The 18,224-nt window shown below is 46.3% G+C and overlaps 1 protein-coding gene across 1 annotated transcript; it reads right to left on the bottom strand.

Moving 5' to 3' along the window:
• On the bottom strand, positions 1-18,203 carry LOC309399849 (neuronal acetylcholine receptor subunit alpha-7-like). Its single transcript, XM_081967991.1, has 11 exons — positions 12,769-18,203; positions 10,901-11,040; positions 10,362-10,406; positions 9,760-9,869; positions 8,982-9,061; positions 8,446-8,613; positions 7,544-7,738; positions 6,771-6,857; positions 5,954-6,063; positions 4,072-4,947; positions 1-2,942 (listed from the first exon to the last, which is right to left on the bottom strand). The coding sequence occupies exons 1-10, from the start codon at positions 12,947-12,949 to the stop codon at positions 4,423-4,425; spliced, it is 1,641 nt and encodes a 546-aa protein (XP_081824117.1). The 5' UTR covers positions 12,950-18,203; the 3' UTR covers positions 1-2,942; positions 4,072-4,422.
• Positions 18,204-18,224: the final 21 nt, after the last annotated feature.

Genomic DNA, 18,224 nt, shown 5'->3' with positions numbered 1-18,224 from the left:
TTTTATGGTTATTATTCTGTGTCTTTATTATTAGAAAGCCTTATGATGACTTTAAGAGACAGACACATAGAATAATATAGGCTAAGTTCTATTAGGAAGCAACCCACTAGATCTGAGCCTAGGTGAGCGTATGTATGTGTGTTAATGTACACAGACACACATGGTAATAGGGGGGGTATATCCTAAAATGGCAATGTCCCGGACACTCTGTGACTTGAATGTAGTTGAATGTGTGTGCGTGGGGGTAGGTGCTTATGTTTTGGATTTTTTTTGGTTTTTTTGCCGCCCCGCTTCCCATCCAAGGAGCTTCTTCAGTTCTGACTGAATGGTGGGGGAATGGGAAGATTTATATTCTTGGCACTCATCCGGTCGTTAGCACTCCAAAGGTCGGTCGTTAGCTGTCTTGAGAGTCCTTGAGGCCACTTGGGGTTTTTTTAATCTGTACCCTGAATCAGGGTGCAAATGGGTGTGGGACCTTTGTGGGACTGATGAAAGGACCGTGTCGGAGGCAGGAGAGGTAGCATCGTATCCATCCTCCTTTATTGAGAGCAAGCTGTTCGGTTTTAAAACACATGTCCTCGTTGGCCCCTTTCAAACCAGTGTTCCTCTCTGTCCGGAATATGGACTTTGCTCTCTTCAGAAGACTGACCTTCGTCTTTCAAACGCAGGTGGACTTCTCTTCCAAAGGTGCCTTTTCTCAAGAGGCAACTGGCTTCCTTTGTTTTTCCTTGGAAGACATTTCGCTTCTCATCCAAGAAGCTTCTTCAGTGGAAGTGATGAACTGAAGAGGCTGCTTGGATGAGAAGCAAAAAGTCTTCAAAGAAAAAACAGAAAGTCCAGTTGCCTCTTGAAAAAAGCAGCTTTGGAACAACCATGACCTGGGTGACGGGAGAGTCTCCACAGACCAGGGGTGTCCAAACTTGGGGATTTTTAAGACTTGTGGACTTCAACTCTCGGAATTCCGGGAGTTGAAGTCCACACGTCTTAAAAATCCCCAAGTTTGGACAGCCCTGCCATAGACAGATGGACTGCTGAATCTTGGCCTGATGGGTTTGTTTTCCTATGTTGTTGACATGTGTTTGTGAATAAAACCACCACTTCACAAACGCCTGGCACAACATAGAACAAATCCACCACGGCAAGATTCACCTTTGCAACACTGAAGTCTACAGAAAGCCCAATTTATTCTCACCAGCCACTGGAGCAAAACCATGGGAGTCTACTCTACACTCCTGGGCTGAAGGTTTGCCTGCCATCAAAGGTGGAAAAGAAGAACTAAAACATCAAAGAAGGCCTCAGAACCGGTGGCTATCCCACAATTAGTATGTATGGCATAGATTTTGCCAAGGACGGTGACACCATGTCCAATGCTTTAATTTGTGTTCAATAAAAAAAAACTGTTTAAATTTAAAAAAAAGGAATTCTGGGAGTTGAAGTTCTCCTGTCTTAACAGTTGCCAAGGTTTGAGAAACACTACACTAAGGCAGAAGCTTGTTCACCCCAAGGGATAAAATGCTCAGACGCAAACCGAGCAATGCAATATATGCAGCGTGACATGTACAGATCTGTACATTGGGGGGAAACAAAAGCACCACTTCACATTCGCGTGGCGCAACGTGGGAGAACAAACCCACCAGGACAAGATTCAGCAGTCCATCTGCATTTGAAAGACAAAGATAGCAAAGTCCACAATTTAGCCAGAGAGGACGGCTGGTTTGAAAGAGGGGTCACAGATCCCATCTGTGTTAAAACCGAATAACTCTCAACAGGGGGGGGGGGGATATGACACCACTTACCTCCTGTCTCCAACACGGTCCTTTCGGCAGTCCCACGAAGGTCCAACACCCATTTGCACCCTGATTCTGGTGACCCCGAGGGTACGGATAAAAAACCCCAAGTGGCCTCAAGAACCCTCAAGAGAGCTAAGGACCAGACGAATGCAAAGAATATAAATCCTTCCATTTCCCACCATTCAGTCAGAACTGAAGAAGCTTCTTGGATGAGAAGCGGAACGTTGGGGCTTATATATCTATATATCTATACACAGGCAGACTTGTTAGCATAATTAGATATACACATATATACATATGTGCATAATAGCATATTTTAGTACATAAATAGAACTATCTGTACTAAATGCTAATATGTACATAAAAGAATGCCTATATATATTACTACTAAAAAGCTAGCACGGGTAATCCTCGACTTAAAAAAGAGTTCATTTAGTGACTGAAGTTACAACAGCACCAAAAAAATGTAACATCATAGTTTTTCACATTTGCGGTTTCAACATGCCCCATGGCATGTGATTAAAATTCAGAAGTGTGGAGATCACGTTTTGTAACCTGACAAGTAATTGACATTATATATGGCTAGCTGATGAGAGCTAAATAGCTTCAAATAGATCTAATGTCTCACTTAGGAACAATTGGACTCAGAATTGTGGTCATTAAGTCAAGGATTGCCTGTAATATATATAGCCATTCGCCCCAAAAGCTAACTTGCCATGGGCAGGGATAGCACCCCCCCCCCCTCCCTTCTGACTTAGAGCAAGGACTCCTGTTGGTGTTTGGGGGGTGGCTTATCTCAGCCCAGGAAGCTAGAAGTAAAACACAACTGCACAAATATATCAAGCACTACAACGTTGCATCAGAACGAAAGTCCTTTTACTGGAAGCCAAAAAGTTGGTCTTCAACTGAAGATGGGGAATCCATGTGGCTGGTCCAGATGGGTCTGAAGTTCGTGGATCTGTGGCTGCTGCTCCATCAGGCACATGGCCCTCCCTTCCTCCCACCCACCCAAACAAGCTCCCGGCCATCTCCTCCAAAGCCTCCCGCCACCCAGTTGCAGCTACTCCGCCGCTGTCAGTAGCAGAGCGCCATGGGTTCCAGTGTGAGGAAGCGGACGTGCATCTTGGTCTCTATGTCGATGCCTTCCCATATCTGGCATTGAAAGGGGAGAAGAAGAAAAAACACCCCCAGAGTTAGTGGAAGAGAAGACAACCTCCAATCCTTCAATCTTAAGGAGCAAATGTTGTATTCCAGAACTCAACCCACAGTTGACTTGGCCTTAGACTTTCCCCCCCACCCCAAAAATAGCTGATGGAAAGAGGGATTGACTCCAAAGCTGAGGTGTGGGCTTCCTTTCCTTCCCTTGGTGCCGTTTGTGGTGCCCAGTGTCTTCTGCTGTGAACCTTTGGCCCATCTCCCTTAAGGAGGGCTCTTCTCCTCATTCCTTTGGCCAATTCACTTAACCCCACCACCCTTGTAAAGTTGGTAGATAGAGAAACTCTACTGTCGAAAGTTCACCCCCGGCCCCTCGTGGGAGGGATGCCCCGGCCTCTAATCCCCCGCCTGTGTGTGAGAGCGCGTGCACGCCAGCACGCAAAGGGGCCGGCTGTGTGTGTGTGTGTGTGTGTGTGAAGGGAAGGGTGTGCAAAGACGGGGTAGGGGGGGAGAGAGAGTGGGTAGGTCTTCCCACGCACACAACAAACCCCCCTTTGGAAGCCGCCTGCCACGCCAACTTTTCACAACTTTGCCAGAGTTTCTCCCAGCAGAAGCGAGGAAAGGAGGGAGGGAATGAGGGAGAAAGAAGGACGGAGGGAGAAAAGGGAGGGGCGAAAGAGGGAACAAATGAGAAACACAGAAGGAAAGAAGCAGAGAGAGAGAAAGGCAGGAGGGGAAAGAACGAGGGAGAAAGAGAAAGGAGGGAAGGAAGAGAGGAAAGGAGAAAGGGAAAAGAGAGAATGAAAGGGTTAAGGATGCAAGGGTCTTGTAACTTGACAGCTTTAAGACTTGCGTGCTTCAAATGCCAGAGTTCCTGAGCCAACATTTTGGTTGCTAAGCAGGAGCGTTGTTAAGTGATACTATATAACACTTTTAATTAAGCGGGTACCTTGAATAAACATAACTTTGAGTTTCAAATAACACTGATTTCGTTGTTGTCTTAGGTGACACCTGTGAAAAAAATCCAGGTGCTGCTCAGGCATAAAAATGTGCCGCTCAAACACTATACTTTTCTGCTCACACTGGAAAAAAATTAAGAGGGAACATTGCCTGGAAGCCCCCTCACCTCGTGGTCCAGTAGGAGGCCAAACGCTCCGACGTCTGGACCTTCTCGTCCTCCACCAGCGTTTCTTCGTCCGAGCATTCTGGAGTCTGGACGTCCAAAGTGATCGCGAGGGTTGAGGGATTCGGAGGAGAAACAGTCCGAGACGACACCCGCCCTCTTGTCCTCCCCTGGCCAACGGGGACCTCCATCCCGGGAGGAGCATCACAACTATTGCATGCACACTTTGCCGCCCATCACAAGAACCGCAGGTCGTTGGCATGCACAGGAGGAAGGTCTCCATCCTTCTCCCTCCAGGGGTCTCCCTTCTCACCCACTCAGGGAGGTCCTCGGAAGGCCCGGAGCCCCGGAGCGTCAGAGGAAGTCCTTGGTGATGGCCTCGGCGAAGTTGGGGGCCGCCATGAGGATGCCGATGGAGCAGACGATGTGGAAGAGGGCGAAGAGGACCAGGCAGAGGCGGTCAATGACGGCCCCAGCAAACTTCCACTGGTTGCAGGCAGCCCGGGAGGCGTCTTGGCTGCGGAAGCGTTGAGCCACGTATCTCAGCTCCTTCAGGATGGAGCTCAGGTGGGGGGCAGAGAGAGGGTCTTCCGGGATGGAGGGCGGGGGCTCCGGGGAGAAGAGGAAGGGGCGGGGCACGTTGGGGGGGATGGCGGGGAAGGGGGCAGGAGCGACGGCAGCAATGGGGATCCCTGCGTAGACCAGGTGGCCGTTGGCAACGGGCCCCGCCGGACGAGTGGTTGGGCTCCCTCCTCCGTCACTGTTGTCTGAGCTGCAGCTCAGCAAACTGGGGGCGCAGGGGGGGCGCCCCTGGGGCTCTTCTCCCGGTTGGCGCATCCTCAAGAGCCAGGCGCCCCAGTTCAGCACCAGGACCTGGACCTGCGTGGAAGAAGTCGCGGGATGAGGACCCCCAAGTCTCGCTAGGAGCCGAGACCACCGAAAGGACCAAAGGAGAAGGGGAGATTTGTGGACTTCAACTCAAAGATTTGTGGAGTTGAAGCCCACCCCCTTAAAGCTTGCTGGTTGAAGAATTCTGGGAGTTATATGCATAATAAATTTAGAAGATGGGATTAATGAGATATTGCTACTTTAAGAGAAACCTATATTATGATTTATATATGTTTAATTAATTTAGAGGATGGGGTTATTGGGCTATTGCTACTTTAAAAGAAACTTATACTAGGATTGTTGGGAGGCGAGGGGGCACAATATTTGATTGAGAAATCTACTTTAAGACGGGGGGGGAGGGGAGGGGGTAAAGTATTTGGTATAATATTGGAATGAGAAATTTTTGGGGGGGGTTGGGGGGAGGGGGCATAGTATCTGTATGTGAATTACACTGTATGGTGGGGTGGGGTTAAAGGGGGAAAATTTGTTTGTATAAAACTTTTTCAATAATAATAAAAAAAAAGAATTCTGGGAGTTGAAGTCCACCTGCCTTAAAGCCTGCTGGCTGGGGGCTTCTGGGAATGGAAGCCCACCCCTCTTAAAGTGGCCAGCATTGAGAAACCCTTCTCTGGACTGTGTCTGCATGTTTTGATGGAAGCCCCCAACTCACATATCCACAAATACGACCGTGCTCTTTTTTTTTTAACACCCCCAAAACAGAGAATTATAAAAAAAATAAAACGAGTTAGCCAGGAGAAGGAAACCTACAATTCAAGTTGATGAAAGTGCATCTTCCAGGGGCCGCGTTATGCCAGCCAAGGGGCGAGAGATTCACAAAGGGTCACCCCAGTGGGGAGACAGAAATGGCACCTTTGGTTATGGAAAGTTCATATTTTTAATCCCGAAATGTTTCCAGGGAGGCTCCCCTCCGATTGATGGAGAGAACAGGGATAGGTTTCACACACACCCACGCTTAAAAAGAGGAGGTGGCACTCACCCATCGTGGCATGGATCCCCCCTCGGGATCGTGGTGATGGTACTGGAGGACAAAAACCGTGGTCATGACCGAGAGGCCCACCATACCCATGGTGCTGGCAAAATATTGCCCTGCAGAGGGAAAGAGATTGGAGGAATCCCGGTGTGATCTCACCTGGGCTTTTAAAGCCTTTGATTGCCCCCCCCCCCAAACACAAACCAGAGCCCCCCCAGGAAACGCACGACCCAACTAGGTAACATCATCAGTGCTAGAAGGGAGTGGGGTTTGAGGACAGGAGGAGGGGGTCCTGTGGGGTCCTTGGTGTGGGGTCCTTGGTGATCTCTGAGCTTGGTTATCTTCTTTGAAACGTTTCATGACCCAACTAGGGAATATCATCAGTGCTAGGAGGGAGGGAGGTGTACAGGGAGGAGTGGGAGGGGGGAGGAGGAAGAAGAGGAGGAAGGGGAAGAGGAGGAGGCCCGCGGGGTCCTTGGTGATCTCTGAGCTTGGTTGTCTTCTTCCAAACGTTTCACGACCCAGCTAGATGCCATCATCAGTGTTGGAAGGGAGGGGATGGGAGGAAGAGGATTAGGAGGAAGAGGAGGAAGAAGAGGAAGAAGAGGAGGGGGGAACGATGACTGTGGGACCCTTGCAGAGAAATCTCAGCAGCCCAACCGGCTTCTTCCTTCGTGCCAGATTTTGACCATGCCCATCGAGATCTTACTGACCGTCCCTTACTTGCAAGTGTGGAAAATTGGAGGTGACCCAGGTGAACCCCGAGTTTGGGGGAGGGAGAAAAGCCTCGGGTTGAAATTAAATCCCCCTTTTCCAGCCTCACCTATCAGTGGCACCGAATCGGAGGTGGCTGGCATCACTTCCGCCACCAGCAGCATGAAGACGGTGAGCGAAAGCAGCACGGTGATGCCTGGAGAGAAAAAGGAGACCCCAAAAGATTAGGGGGGGGGAGGGGGTCCCATGGAGCTTTCCTGGAAGAGGCAGCCCCAGTCAGCCCCACCTGCCTCGGCCTCAGTCTTCCCACCCGCAAAATGGGGAGAGTTTTTAGACTCTGTTAGATTCAGACCAGTTTTCGGCACACAAAGAAAGGGATTTTTTTTTTTTGTCCTCGTTGACCAGGGGTGGGGAATTAATTATCGCCCTTTTCTGACTTGTGGACTTCAACTCCCAGAATTCCTAAGTCGGCCATGTTTGGACTTCCAACTGAGTTAAAGACTTGTGGACTTCAACTCCCAGAATTCCTTAGCCGGCCATGTTTGGCCATGCCAGCTGAGGAATTCTGGGAGTTGAAGTCCACAAGTCATAAAAGGACCAGAATTCCCCACTTCTGTTGTAGACTATCAGGGTCCTTGCTCTATATAATATTTTATTATAATATAATAAAACAGCAAAAATATTTTTTGTTTTATGATGCTTGTTTCACAGACCAAAAGGTTTTCTACCTCTAACTTTCTACCTGCAAAATAATAATCATAATCATCATAATCATAATCATCATCATAATAATAATCTCAAGTCTTCGCCCGCCGGCTAAACTCTCTCGCTGCCCCTCGCCCGGCTGCCCACACAAACCTCTTTGTGCCCCATGAGTTTTACCCAAAGAAATCTTCTCCCCGGAATCAGCGGGCAGGAGGAAAACCAAAAACGTCACAGCCGAAAGGAGCAAGCAAGGCACCAGCATGTTCAGGGCGTAGTACAGAGTCCGGCGGCGCATAATGACCACGAAGGTGACGTCCAGGTAGGGCTCCCGGCAACAGTCGTAGTAAACACGATTCTCGCTGCCGGGGACACCTGCGGGACGGAAGGTTTTTGCTGAAAACTGGCAGTTCCTTTCAGGGTTTTTTTGGGGGGGTAAAAAAAAACCCTCACCCATTGGTTTGTTTAATGACAGTGGAATTCGCTTAGTGACTGCTCTGTTTGTTTTATGAACGCTGCGTTCGCTGAATGACAAAATGCAAAAATGCTGCGTGCAATTTCAGACCGTTTTTTGGAGCTTCTGGGAGCTCGTTTCCAAGTTAAACTTCTCCTAAAGCAAGAGGTCAAGTTGGTTTTTAAGTTTGGGGAAATCAAGGATTAGAGGGAGGGAGGGAGGGAAGAAGAGAGAGAGATGGATGGATGGATGATAGGTAGGTAGGTAGATAGATAGATGGTAGGTAGGTAGGTAGATAGGATGATAGATGATAGATAGATAGATAGATAGATAGATAGATAGATAGATAGATAGATAGATAGATAGATAGATAGATAGATAGATAGATAGATAGATAGATAGATAGATAGATAGATAGATAGATAGATAGATAGATAGATAGATAGATAGATAGATAGATAGATAGATAGATAGATAGATAGATAGATAGATAGATAGATAGATAGATAGATAGATAGATAGATAGATAGATAGATAGATAGATAGATAGATAACTTCCAGGAGGTGTCGGGGACCTTATTAAAACCAGAGGGACTTCCACTTTGGGAACGGGGGACCTAACTCTTACCCACAAGGTCCCACTCGCCATTGGAGACGTAGCCCGACGTGTCGCTCTCCAGCATACGGAGGTCGAGCAACCAGCCGTCGTGAGTCCAGGACCCGAACTTGAGGTTGCATTTTTGGGTGTCGAAGGGGAACCAGCGGACGTCGATTCGACAGGTGCTTTTCAAGATTCCTGCAGGAAGGGGGGGGGGGACACACAAAGATTTCACGGATTAAAAGCGGAGTGGTTGGTGGTCTCTTAGCTTGGGTTTTTTTTTCTGGCAGACGTTTCGTGACCCAGCTAGGGAACATCATCAGTGCTCAGGTGAAAAGATCTCCTCGGATTGTGGAGCAGGAGCAAAATCTCAAACTCCTTTTCTAAAACTTAGAACTATTTTTCTAGAAAAGTCACACGGAGGAGCCTGTTTGTCAAATAAGACATTCCATCCGGCTCGGCAATTCGAACCCTATGCAAACTATCGGACTGGTCGAAACGGTTTTATTTTTAATTTTATTTTAACAAGAAAAGCAGATCTTATTTTTGTACCCTTCCCGTCTCACCTGGGGGCAGCCACTGGCAGTAACCGCTGGAGTTCACCAAGACGTGGGTGTGGAGGGTGGAGTCGAATTCCTCGTTGGCGCTGAGAAGAAAAATTGGGGAAGGGGTCAGAAACTTCAAAACATTCACACTTCTCACCCCTTCCTGAAACCAAAAAAGACCCTCCCAATAACTGTCTAGGCCAGGGGTCTCCAAACATGGCTCCTTTAAGACTTGTGGACTTCAACTCCCAGAATTCCCTTGTGGTGGGCTGGGGAATTCTGGGAGTTGAAGTCCACAAGTCTTAAAGGAGCCATGTTTGGAGACCCCCTAGGACAGTGATGTTTTTAAAAATCAAGAGTTTTTCACCCAGAAGAGGTGAAACGCCCAAAAAACAGGCTGCTTTCAGACCAATTTTGACCCATAAATTGCCTGAAAACGGCCCGAAAATCAGCCTGAAAATGCCCCCCAAAACCCACCCCCCAAAACAGGCATATGCACGCCAGCCAGCTGTTCTTTTAAGCGTCCAGTGCTTTGATGCATGCACACGGACAGGCATAGGAATATTTTGCAAGATGGAGGGTGGGGAGGGGGGAAACAAGAATTAAACTCTTTAACTAAAAAAAAAAAGCACCCAAGAATTCACATTCTTTAAATAAAAGAATTCTTTAAAGCCCGTCGAGAGGTTTTCACAACTGCCACCGACTTGTCCCTTATGCAAGATCTGTCGTAACCGGTTTTGTACCAACTCCAGGGGCCCCACAAGTCCCCCCCCCATCCATTTGAGGAGCCCTGCCTTACCTGTTGTACAGAAGGATGTCCGGTTTCCACACCTGGTCGGCTGAGAAACGTAGCGTCTTCACGCCGGGATTTTCAGATTCGTTCCATCGCAAATAGTGATCGTACCAGTACTTTAAAAAAAATAACAGGGCGTGTTTTACAAGGCGCCTAATTTTGGGGTGCCCTTTCCTTTATCTTTTATCATCCTTAATATATAAATGCACATACATACATACATACATACATACATACATACATACATACATACAGCCGCAATTTCTAATGTTGGATTTCCCCCTTACCAGAGAGAGCCCCCTTGTGGAGTACTATGAATCTGTTACCATGGCAACTCCACAGCGCAGTACAGTAGAAGCCATTTTAAGGCAGTACGGTAAAAGCCATTTTAAGGCACAACAGGCTGTATCTTAACAGAACACACACCCCGAGGGGCGTTGGGGGTACCTTACCACCACAGTATTTGTTTCCAGAGAGTAAGTCATCTGTGTACCAAGTGTGGTTGAAATTGCCCCAGGTGTTCCAGAGTTATGCTGTGGGACACACACACACACACACAGACACACACACAGAGCTGTTTTTATATATAGAAGATATATAAGATGTACCATCTGCAGCCAGACGTTCGTGATGAGGACTTGATTCTTTTCGTCCTGTCCAGGAAACAGGAAAATAAGATAAAATAAGGAATGTTTGTTAGAAACACACTTTAAAAATTCAAAAGCACCAGAGGCAAATTTGTTTGATCCTAAGGTTGTCCTTGACTTACGACCAATTCAAAGTTACAACCTACATTGAAAAGGGGATTTACGTGGCAGTTCTAACGTTTTAATGGTTCTCTCTCTCTCTCTCTCTCTCTCTCTCTCTCTCTCTCTCTCTCTCTCTCTCTCTCTCTCTCACACACACACACACACACACACACCTTTCCTTCCTTCCGTCCTGAAGAAAATTTGGATTCTTGGCAACATTTACAATCATTTGCAATGTTCTCTGGTTATGTGAGTTCAGGCCAACCAGCCCGAATCGGTAGCATTCCACCCTGGGTGTGGACCCCAAAATATCTTGGAATGTGAAAGGATGAATTTGGCTGGAAAATTAGGAAGATGCCGGAGGTGTCCGTGTCTTGGTGCTCACCTCCGGGACTTACCAGGTCCATGATCTGCATAAGACTGAGGGTGAAGTGGACGGTGATGGCTTGGGCGTCATCGGCCACGGGCCTCTCCAAGGGGAGGTAGTCTTCCATCAGGTCCTTCAGCAGTTGCCGCTGGTGGAGGCCTCCTTTGGCATCTGCAAACCAAGAGTTGAGCATGAATGTTGAAGAGAGACTCGGAACCTCCTGCTCCGGCAAGTCCATCTCCATGCTGAGATACTCGGCTCGCCATGACGGTTAAAAGACAGTTAAGGTGGCTCTTGGGGTTAATAAAATCAATAATTTTATTGATACGATTTGTATAAATCCGTCTTATGGGGGCTAAGAATGTCGGCAACCTTAAAACACTCAAAAGAGCCACAAATGTCCTCACCGGAAGCCCCCCGCCCAATTCTGGAGCCGACCAGAAGTCCTAGAGTGGCATCTGTTTTCCTCTACCTGTCCTAAATGAAAACCTTATCAACTGTGCAGCCGAGCGGCAATAGAGAGCCGCAGAAGAGGGATGAAAGGCTCCAGAGCCGCAGGTGGTCAATCCTTGGTCTAGCCTATGGAAGAGAAGGACGAGCTGGGACAGGATAGCAATCTTCTAGTATTTGAGGGGCTGCCCCAAAGAAGAGGGGGTCAACTTATTTTCCAAAGCACCAGAAAGCAGGAGGAGGAGAAGTAACGGATGGAAACTAACCAAGAAGAGAAGCAACCCAAAATTAAGGAGGGATTTGCTGACAGGGAGGACAATTAACCAGTGGAACAGCTTGCCACTAGAAGCTGTGGAGGTTTTCAAGAAGAGACTGGACAGCCATTTGTCTGAGATGGTCTAGGGCAGGGGTGTCCAAACTTGGGAACTTTAAGACTTGTAGACTTCAACTCCCAGCATGGCTGGCTGGGGAATTCTAGGAGTTGAAGTCCACAAGTCTTAAAGTTCCCAAGTTTGGACACCCCTGGTCTAGGGTCTCCTGCTTGAGCAGGGGTTGGACTAGAAGATCTCCGAGGTCCCTTCGAACCGCATTATTCTGTGAAACGCTCCTGTGATTTTTCAAGACTGACCCTCTTTTCGAGCCATGCTGCTGTTATCCATAATCCCCTGCCTCTAACCCAACCTCATCTTTTCGCCCCCCCCAAAGCTTCTGCCCCAGATTTAAATCCCCCTGACCCAAAGATTTGCCCCCCACCCCACCCCCGTACAATTGTAGCACGGAAGAGTCAGAAAACTCGCGGCTCTGCAAATGCACGTCTCAATCAGCCAGGGCTGATCTTGAATGGAAGGGAAAAAAGAAAGGGGGGGAGGGAAGAGGAGGAGGAGGCGCCCCCCCCTCCCTCCCTCCCTGGAGGCCCTCAAGGAACTTTCCATCCCCCCCCCTCCCTCTCCCTCCCCCTCCCTCCCTTCCCCATTCAGCAAAGCAGCAACGCAACATGCAAAAATGCAACTCCGTAGGCAGGGAAGAGCACACAAATGGGCAGAAGGCAGTGTGGCAAAATAGAACACACACACACACACAGACACACAAACACACACAGCAACGAGAAGGCTATTCTCCATCAAACCATATTACAGAGCTGGACATTATTCAGCATTCAAGCTGGACCTGAAATCTTTGGTGGGGGGCGGGGAATGGAATTCCCCCCCCCTTGGCAACTCTGGGAACCAGGCAGCCTTCAAAGGGAGGGTCCAGATTCATAAAAGGGGGGGGCTATAAAACCCCTTTTCCCAAACCATCCCAAGGGTTTTTACCTCCCCCACCCCCCAACCTCAAAGCCTTTTGAGGCCACCCACCTGCTCCTGCTGGGTTAGGATGCCAGGGGTGAGGTGGGCAGGACAGGTGGGGTGGCTGGAGAGGAAGAGGAAGGAGGGGGAGGAAGCTGCTCACCTGGGAAAAGGAGGAAGAAGGCGAAGGCGAGGAGGCGAGCGGAGGAATCCGTATTCATTGTCGGTTTGGGGGGGAAAAAAGGAGAGGATTTAAATTGCCCGAATTTTTCCTTCCTTCCTGCTTTGGACCAGAGAGAAGAGACGACGTACGGCTTAGCGAAGACGGCAGACCAAGACTTCATCTAGGAGAGAAGGAAGGAAGGAGGGAAGGAAGGAAGGAGGGAGGGAGGGAAAGAAAGGAAAAAAAGAGGAAGAAACTGCATTCCAGCTCTCCTTCATCCTCTTTTAGAGGGGCCTAAAGCATCTCTCTCCTTCTCTTTCCACCACCCCCTCTCTCTCTCTCTCTCTCTCTCGTTCTTCTGGAGACCCCCTCTCCAAGGAATGCTCCCCTCCCCCAGGGATGAGAGAGGCAGGCAAAGGAGTGGGTGGGCTTGGAGAAGGGACAGGGAGGCAGGAGGGGGAAAGAGGGTCTGCAGGCAGCCAAGATGGAGATGCTGCAGCCAGCCAGTCTACAGAAGGAGGAAGAGGAGGAGGAGGAGGAGGAAGAGGCCAGGCTGAGAGGAACTGGCCATTGGCCCCTCTTCCCGCCCTCCTCCTCCTCCAGCTGCATCTCTGACTCCCGGAGTCAGCCAGGCTGCCATCCCAGCAGGAAGCTCCTCAAAGCCTAGGGGGTGCCCTCGAGGTCATCCAGCCCAGCCCTCCATTCAGCTATGGAATCAGCAGGCGCCTGAACATTTAAAAGATGCCGGGGTCACGCTAGCCTCTCGATGGGGAAGGGAATTATTATATCCGTTTTACGCCGAATCCAACTTAATGCAAGAAATTCACTTTTTAAAAAAGGATCCCCCTGTCCACTTGCCGGGAAGATCCGATTCGGTTTTCTCTCTCGTCCCTCCCTTTCTTAAATCCACCTCTCTCTTGAATATCGCCTTCGCTTCCTTAAGGAACGAGGCCCGAGATAAGAGCTGAAGCGTCTTTCTTTAAAAAAAACAAACCAGCTAGGTTTCTAGTCTAATCATTCACTGGAAGTAAACTCTTGGCACAGGAGGAGGAGGGGGGGGTACGTATGGGGAGGGAGGGAGGGAGGGGGGAATGTCCAGCAGGCAAAAATCACATTTAATGGAAATTCAGCCAGGCTTGAAATCTCACTGCTGCTTGAGCAAAAACTGGATTTAAAAAATATCTGCAATTTGCACAGCCATGTGTGTGAGAGAGATCTGTCTGTCTTGTCTGCGTGTATAGAACAGATAGGTAGATAGATAAGGTAGGTAGGTAGATAGATAGATAGATACACAGAGATAGATAGATAGATAGATAGATAGATAGATAGATAGATAGATAGATAGATAGACAGACAGACAGACAGACAGACAGACAGACAGATAGATGATAGATAGATATTGGTAGGTAGGTAGGTAGATAGATACACAGATATAGATAGATAGATAGATAGATAGATAGATAGATAGATAGATAGATAGATGATAGATAGATATTGGTAGGTAGGTAGGTAGGTAGGTGGGTAGGTAGGTAGATAGATACACAGATATAGATAGATAGATAGATGATAGATAGATAGATAGATAGATAGATAGATAGATAGATGAAAGAGAAAAGGGATAGATAGATGATAGAGAAAAGAGAAAAAAAGAAAGATAGATAGATGATAGATAGATACTGAAGATGATAGAGAAAAGAGGAAGATAGATAGATAGATAGATGATAGATAGATAGATGAGAGAGAGAGAGAGAGAGAGAGAGAGAGAGAGAGATAGACACTGGTAGGTCGGTAGGTAGATAAGGTAGATAGATAGATAAGGTAGGTAGGTAGGTAGATAGATCGATCGATAGATGATAGATAGATAGATAGATAGATAGATAGATAGATAGATAGATAGATAGATAAGATACGAGAGAGAGAGAGAGAGAGAGAGATGATGGATGGATGACAGGTAGGTAGGTACATGGATGATAGATAGATAAGATATAGATACCAGAAATATAGACAGACATGAGAGAGAGAAAGAGAGACAGAGATATATGATGGATGGATGACAGTAGGTAGTTATATAGATGATAGATATATTAGAGATAGATACCAGTGATATAGACAGACATTATATATATATATATATAAATAATATATAAGGTATATATTATACGCACACACACCCCTAGGTAGGAGGACAGTGCCCAGAATTGTTGGAGATGAGACAGGAAGCAGATAAATTTCATAATACATAAAATACAAGCCTTACATCGTACAAGGATCCGGGGTTGATCACTTTGGGCAAGATTTATTTCCTGTTCTGCAGCTGTGCACACAGACATATATTATCGGAAAACACTAGCGTATCCCCTCTGAAAAATCCAGAAAAATACATTCCAAGCAGGATCAACATTTCCAGCCCAGGAGAAAAAGCCACCTAGAGATTCTTCCAAGTAAAACTTCTTTTTTCTGTTGTTTTTTTACCTCCGTTCCGGGTTGAATTTTAACAGGCTTTTTTTTTTTTAAAAAAAATGCCCCTGCCTCAAAATGGATTATTAATTTTATCCACCCTGATGTCATATAAAAGATTTCAGGGTTATTAATACCAGCTGACACCTGAAGTTACAATAAAATCCAGGAAAAGCTCATGTCAAATCTTTTTCCGCCACTATTTCTGGGACTCAAAAACTTCCAACGGCTCTGAAGCCCAGAAACCAAGAATGTGTCGAAGCATTTTCAAGTTTCTAGTCCTCAGGGTGGCCGATCCCTGCTTAGGAATTACATCCCACCCCAAATCTAAATATACATAAGAGCCACTTTTTTCAGGATGACAATTAAACGTACAATTCTTTCAGGCCCTGGCCATTGTCAACACGGACACACACACACACACAAATTATTCCAGAATTCGAGGTTGAAAGGTGTTTTTTTTCCTAATGATTTAACTAATGATTAACTTTCTAGTAATTTTTTTTTTTTTTAGATGAGTGGGCCGATTCTTTGAATAAAAGTCACAAAACCATCATGTAAACTGAATCCTTTTATAGACATAGAAAGTGACCCAAATGAAGGCTGGGGGCCGTTTCATCGAATAAATCAATTTATTTAAAAGAATATGTTACAATTAGTTGTACTAATTGATTCTTACCAAACAAATTTTTTTTTTGTCTTAAGAGTAGTTAGCTCTAAAGATGAAGAATGCCCAACCCCACCACCCGCCCTCCTCCCCCCAAATTTCCTCGGAGCCCTTTCTTCCTTCTTCGCCACGAAAGTCCTTCTTCACACCCCCAAAATCGCAAACAAACAAATAAAAAAAAAACGAGGAATATGCAGTGAAAAATTACAATTAGAAGTCTTGTCAAATAAATTAAAACAGTGACAGAGAGAGAGAGACGCACATAGAGAGCACCAGGGAGCCTAGGGCGTAAATATATATATAAATATATATATATATATTTATATATATATATATATATATTTGACCCGAACCAAGGATATTTGTAAAAAGAAAAAAAGAGGAAATTTGAGGGCGGGGTGTTTTTTTTTTCAGCCTATAATTTTTGGATAGCAGATGTTAAAACAACTCACAAATCCTGTGGAAGGAAAAAATAATAATAATAATCAAACCGTAAAAAAAAAAAAAAAAAGCAACGGGGAAAAAACACGTTTTCTTTGCAGCAAAATGCTGTGTTTTTTTAAAGTTGCATCCTTAGAAGAATGGAAAACACACACACACACAAGAATTGCTCAAAAACCGTGTGTGTGTGTGTCATTTTTGCAACTCAAAACTGCGAGGAACGAAGCCACAATACGGGTTTTGATGGAGGAAACAAAACACTTAGGAAGCAATTTTGTTACCCAATTGAGAGCTGTTGGTCCTTCCCCTTCCCCTCCCCATCTGTGAGTCCTTTCGGACCCCCCCTCCCTTCCATCTCTAAGGCATCACCCTCAAATCCTAGTTAAGAATGAGAGAGGAGGCATTTTTAGCTTTTGGCACTGCCCAAAGATATATTACTTCCAGTGGGATACCCTCCGTCTACTAGCGCAGCCAAATCAGCCCGATTGGCACTTAGAAATGTGCTCTCTCGTTTTTTTCTCAGTGTTGTTGGCTTGGGGCTAAAGCAAGGGGCTAGTCCTTAAGGAGAATGTGTCCTTCCAAGCACATCCAAAGCGCTGATAAAACATCTAGCGGGATGGCGGAACGATTGCACGCTTTTTAGTGCAATCGGAAGCATCTCGCGCCATCGAGGGCACACGGCTACCGATACTCCCTTGCCCTTCTAAGGTCCGAAGGGCGTCTTTTGTTACCATCCCAGGCAGGGGCCACCACTACATAGTCCATCCGTCCCCGTCCCCCCAACGCTGAAAATCAGACACGTTTTTCTAATTATGTGACTAGTCCCACCGCTTTCCCCCTTCTTGCAGTTTGCGGGACTGTTTCTGTGGTTAGCAACTGGCTACCACCGGGGACAAATCAGGCCTTAGTTCCTGAGCGACGAATTAGCAAAAAGGGCTTTAGGGGGGGGGGGGGAGAATTAATTTTGCAGGCGCAGAGCAAGACTCCAACACTTTATAAACTGGTTGCAATTTCTACTTTCGGACTCCTGGAAAAAAACACTCAATTATCTCTTTTTTCTTCAGCCAAAGAGAAAATCTGAAACGGCAAGCTACGAAACCAAAGGAAGCGTTAAAATGCCACAAGAGGAAGAGGGGGAAAGCGAGAATATATGTATATATATATATATATGTGTGTGTGTGTGTGTGTGTGTGTGTTGTATTTGTGCTGATAAATAAATAAAGGGAGACTAGTATTTATCAGCGCAAATACAACACAAATATAAAAAAGGCAACATTAAAAATAAAAATATGGTTTTCTGCCTGGATGGTCTTCTGTAATGAGCCGAAGGACAGAAAGGAGGAGTAGTGAGCTCCCTCCCATATTTGGGCATACACAAATACATATATATATATATTGTAAAGTCCAAAAGTTGGGTGAAGTTTAAACCTCAGCCTCTCTTAAAGCAAATCCAAATTCCTCGCAAGAAAAGACGGCAAAATCTGGGTGGTTTTTTGTTTTGTTTTTAAGAACAGGGTTCAAAATTGCGTTGTGGGCCAAGAGCTCCGATGTGGGACATAAAAAGGGAAAACTTTGATTTAGAAGCCCCTCAAACGTAACAGCCTCAATATGACAAAAAAATTATATATATCTATATATATATATATCTATATGTATAGATACGGGCGTGATAAGTTTGTCTCTCTCTATATATATTTGTGGTTTTTTTTTACATACATACATATATATTTCAGACAGTGCAAACAGATGTACGGGTCTCCATCCAGTTGTTAAAAGAAAAAACAGGGGGTGAAAAAATGTTCAGCGCCATCTTCTCTTTCCACAACAGGTGACTCAAAAAATGGCTTCCCCCACCCCCCCAAAAATGAAAATTGCTGGAAACAAGAAATCG

Source organism: Natrix helvetica (genome assembly GCF_964273705.1).
Source record: "Natrix helvetica genome assembly, chromosome: 16".
Taxonomy (NCBI): domain Eukaryota; kingdom Metazoa; phylum Chordata; class Lepidosauria; order Squamata; family Natricidae; genus Natrix; species Natrix helvetica.
This window is presented reverse-complemented; position numbering and strand designations above follow the sequence as displayed.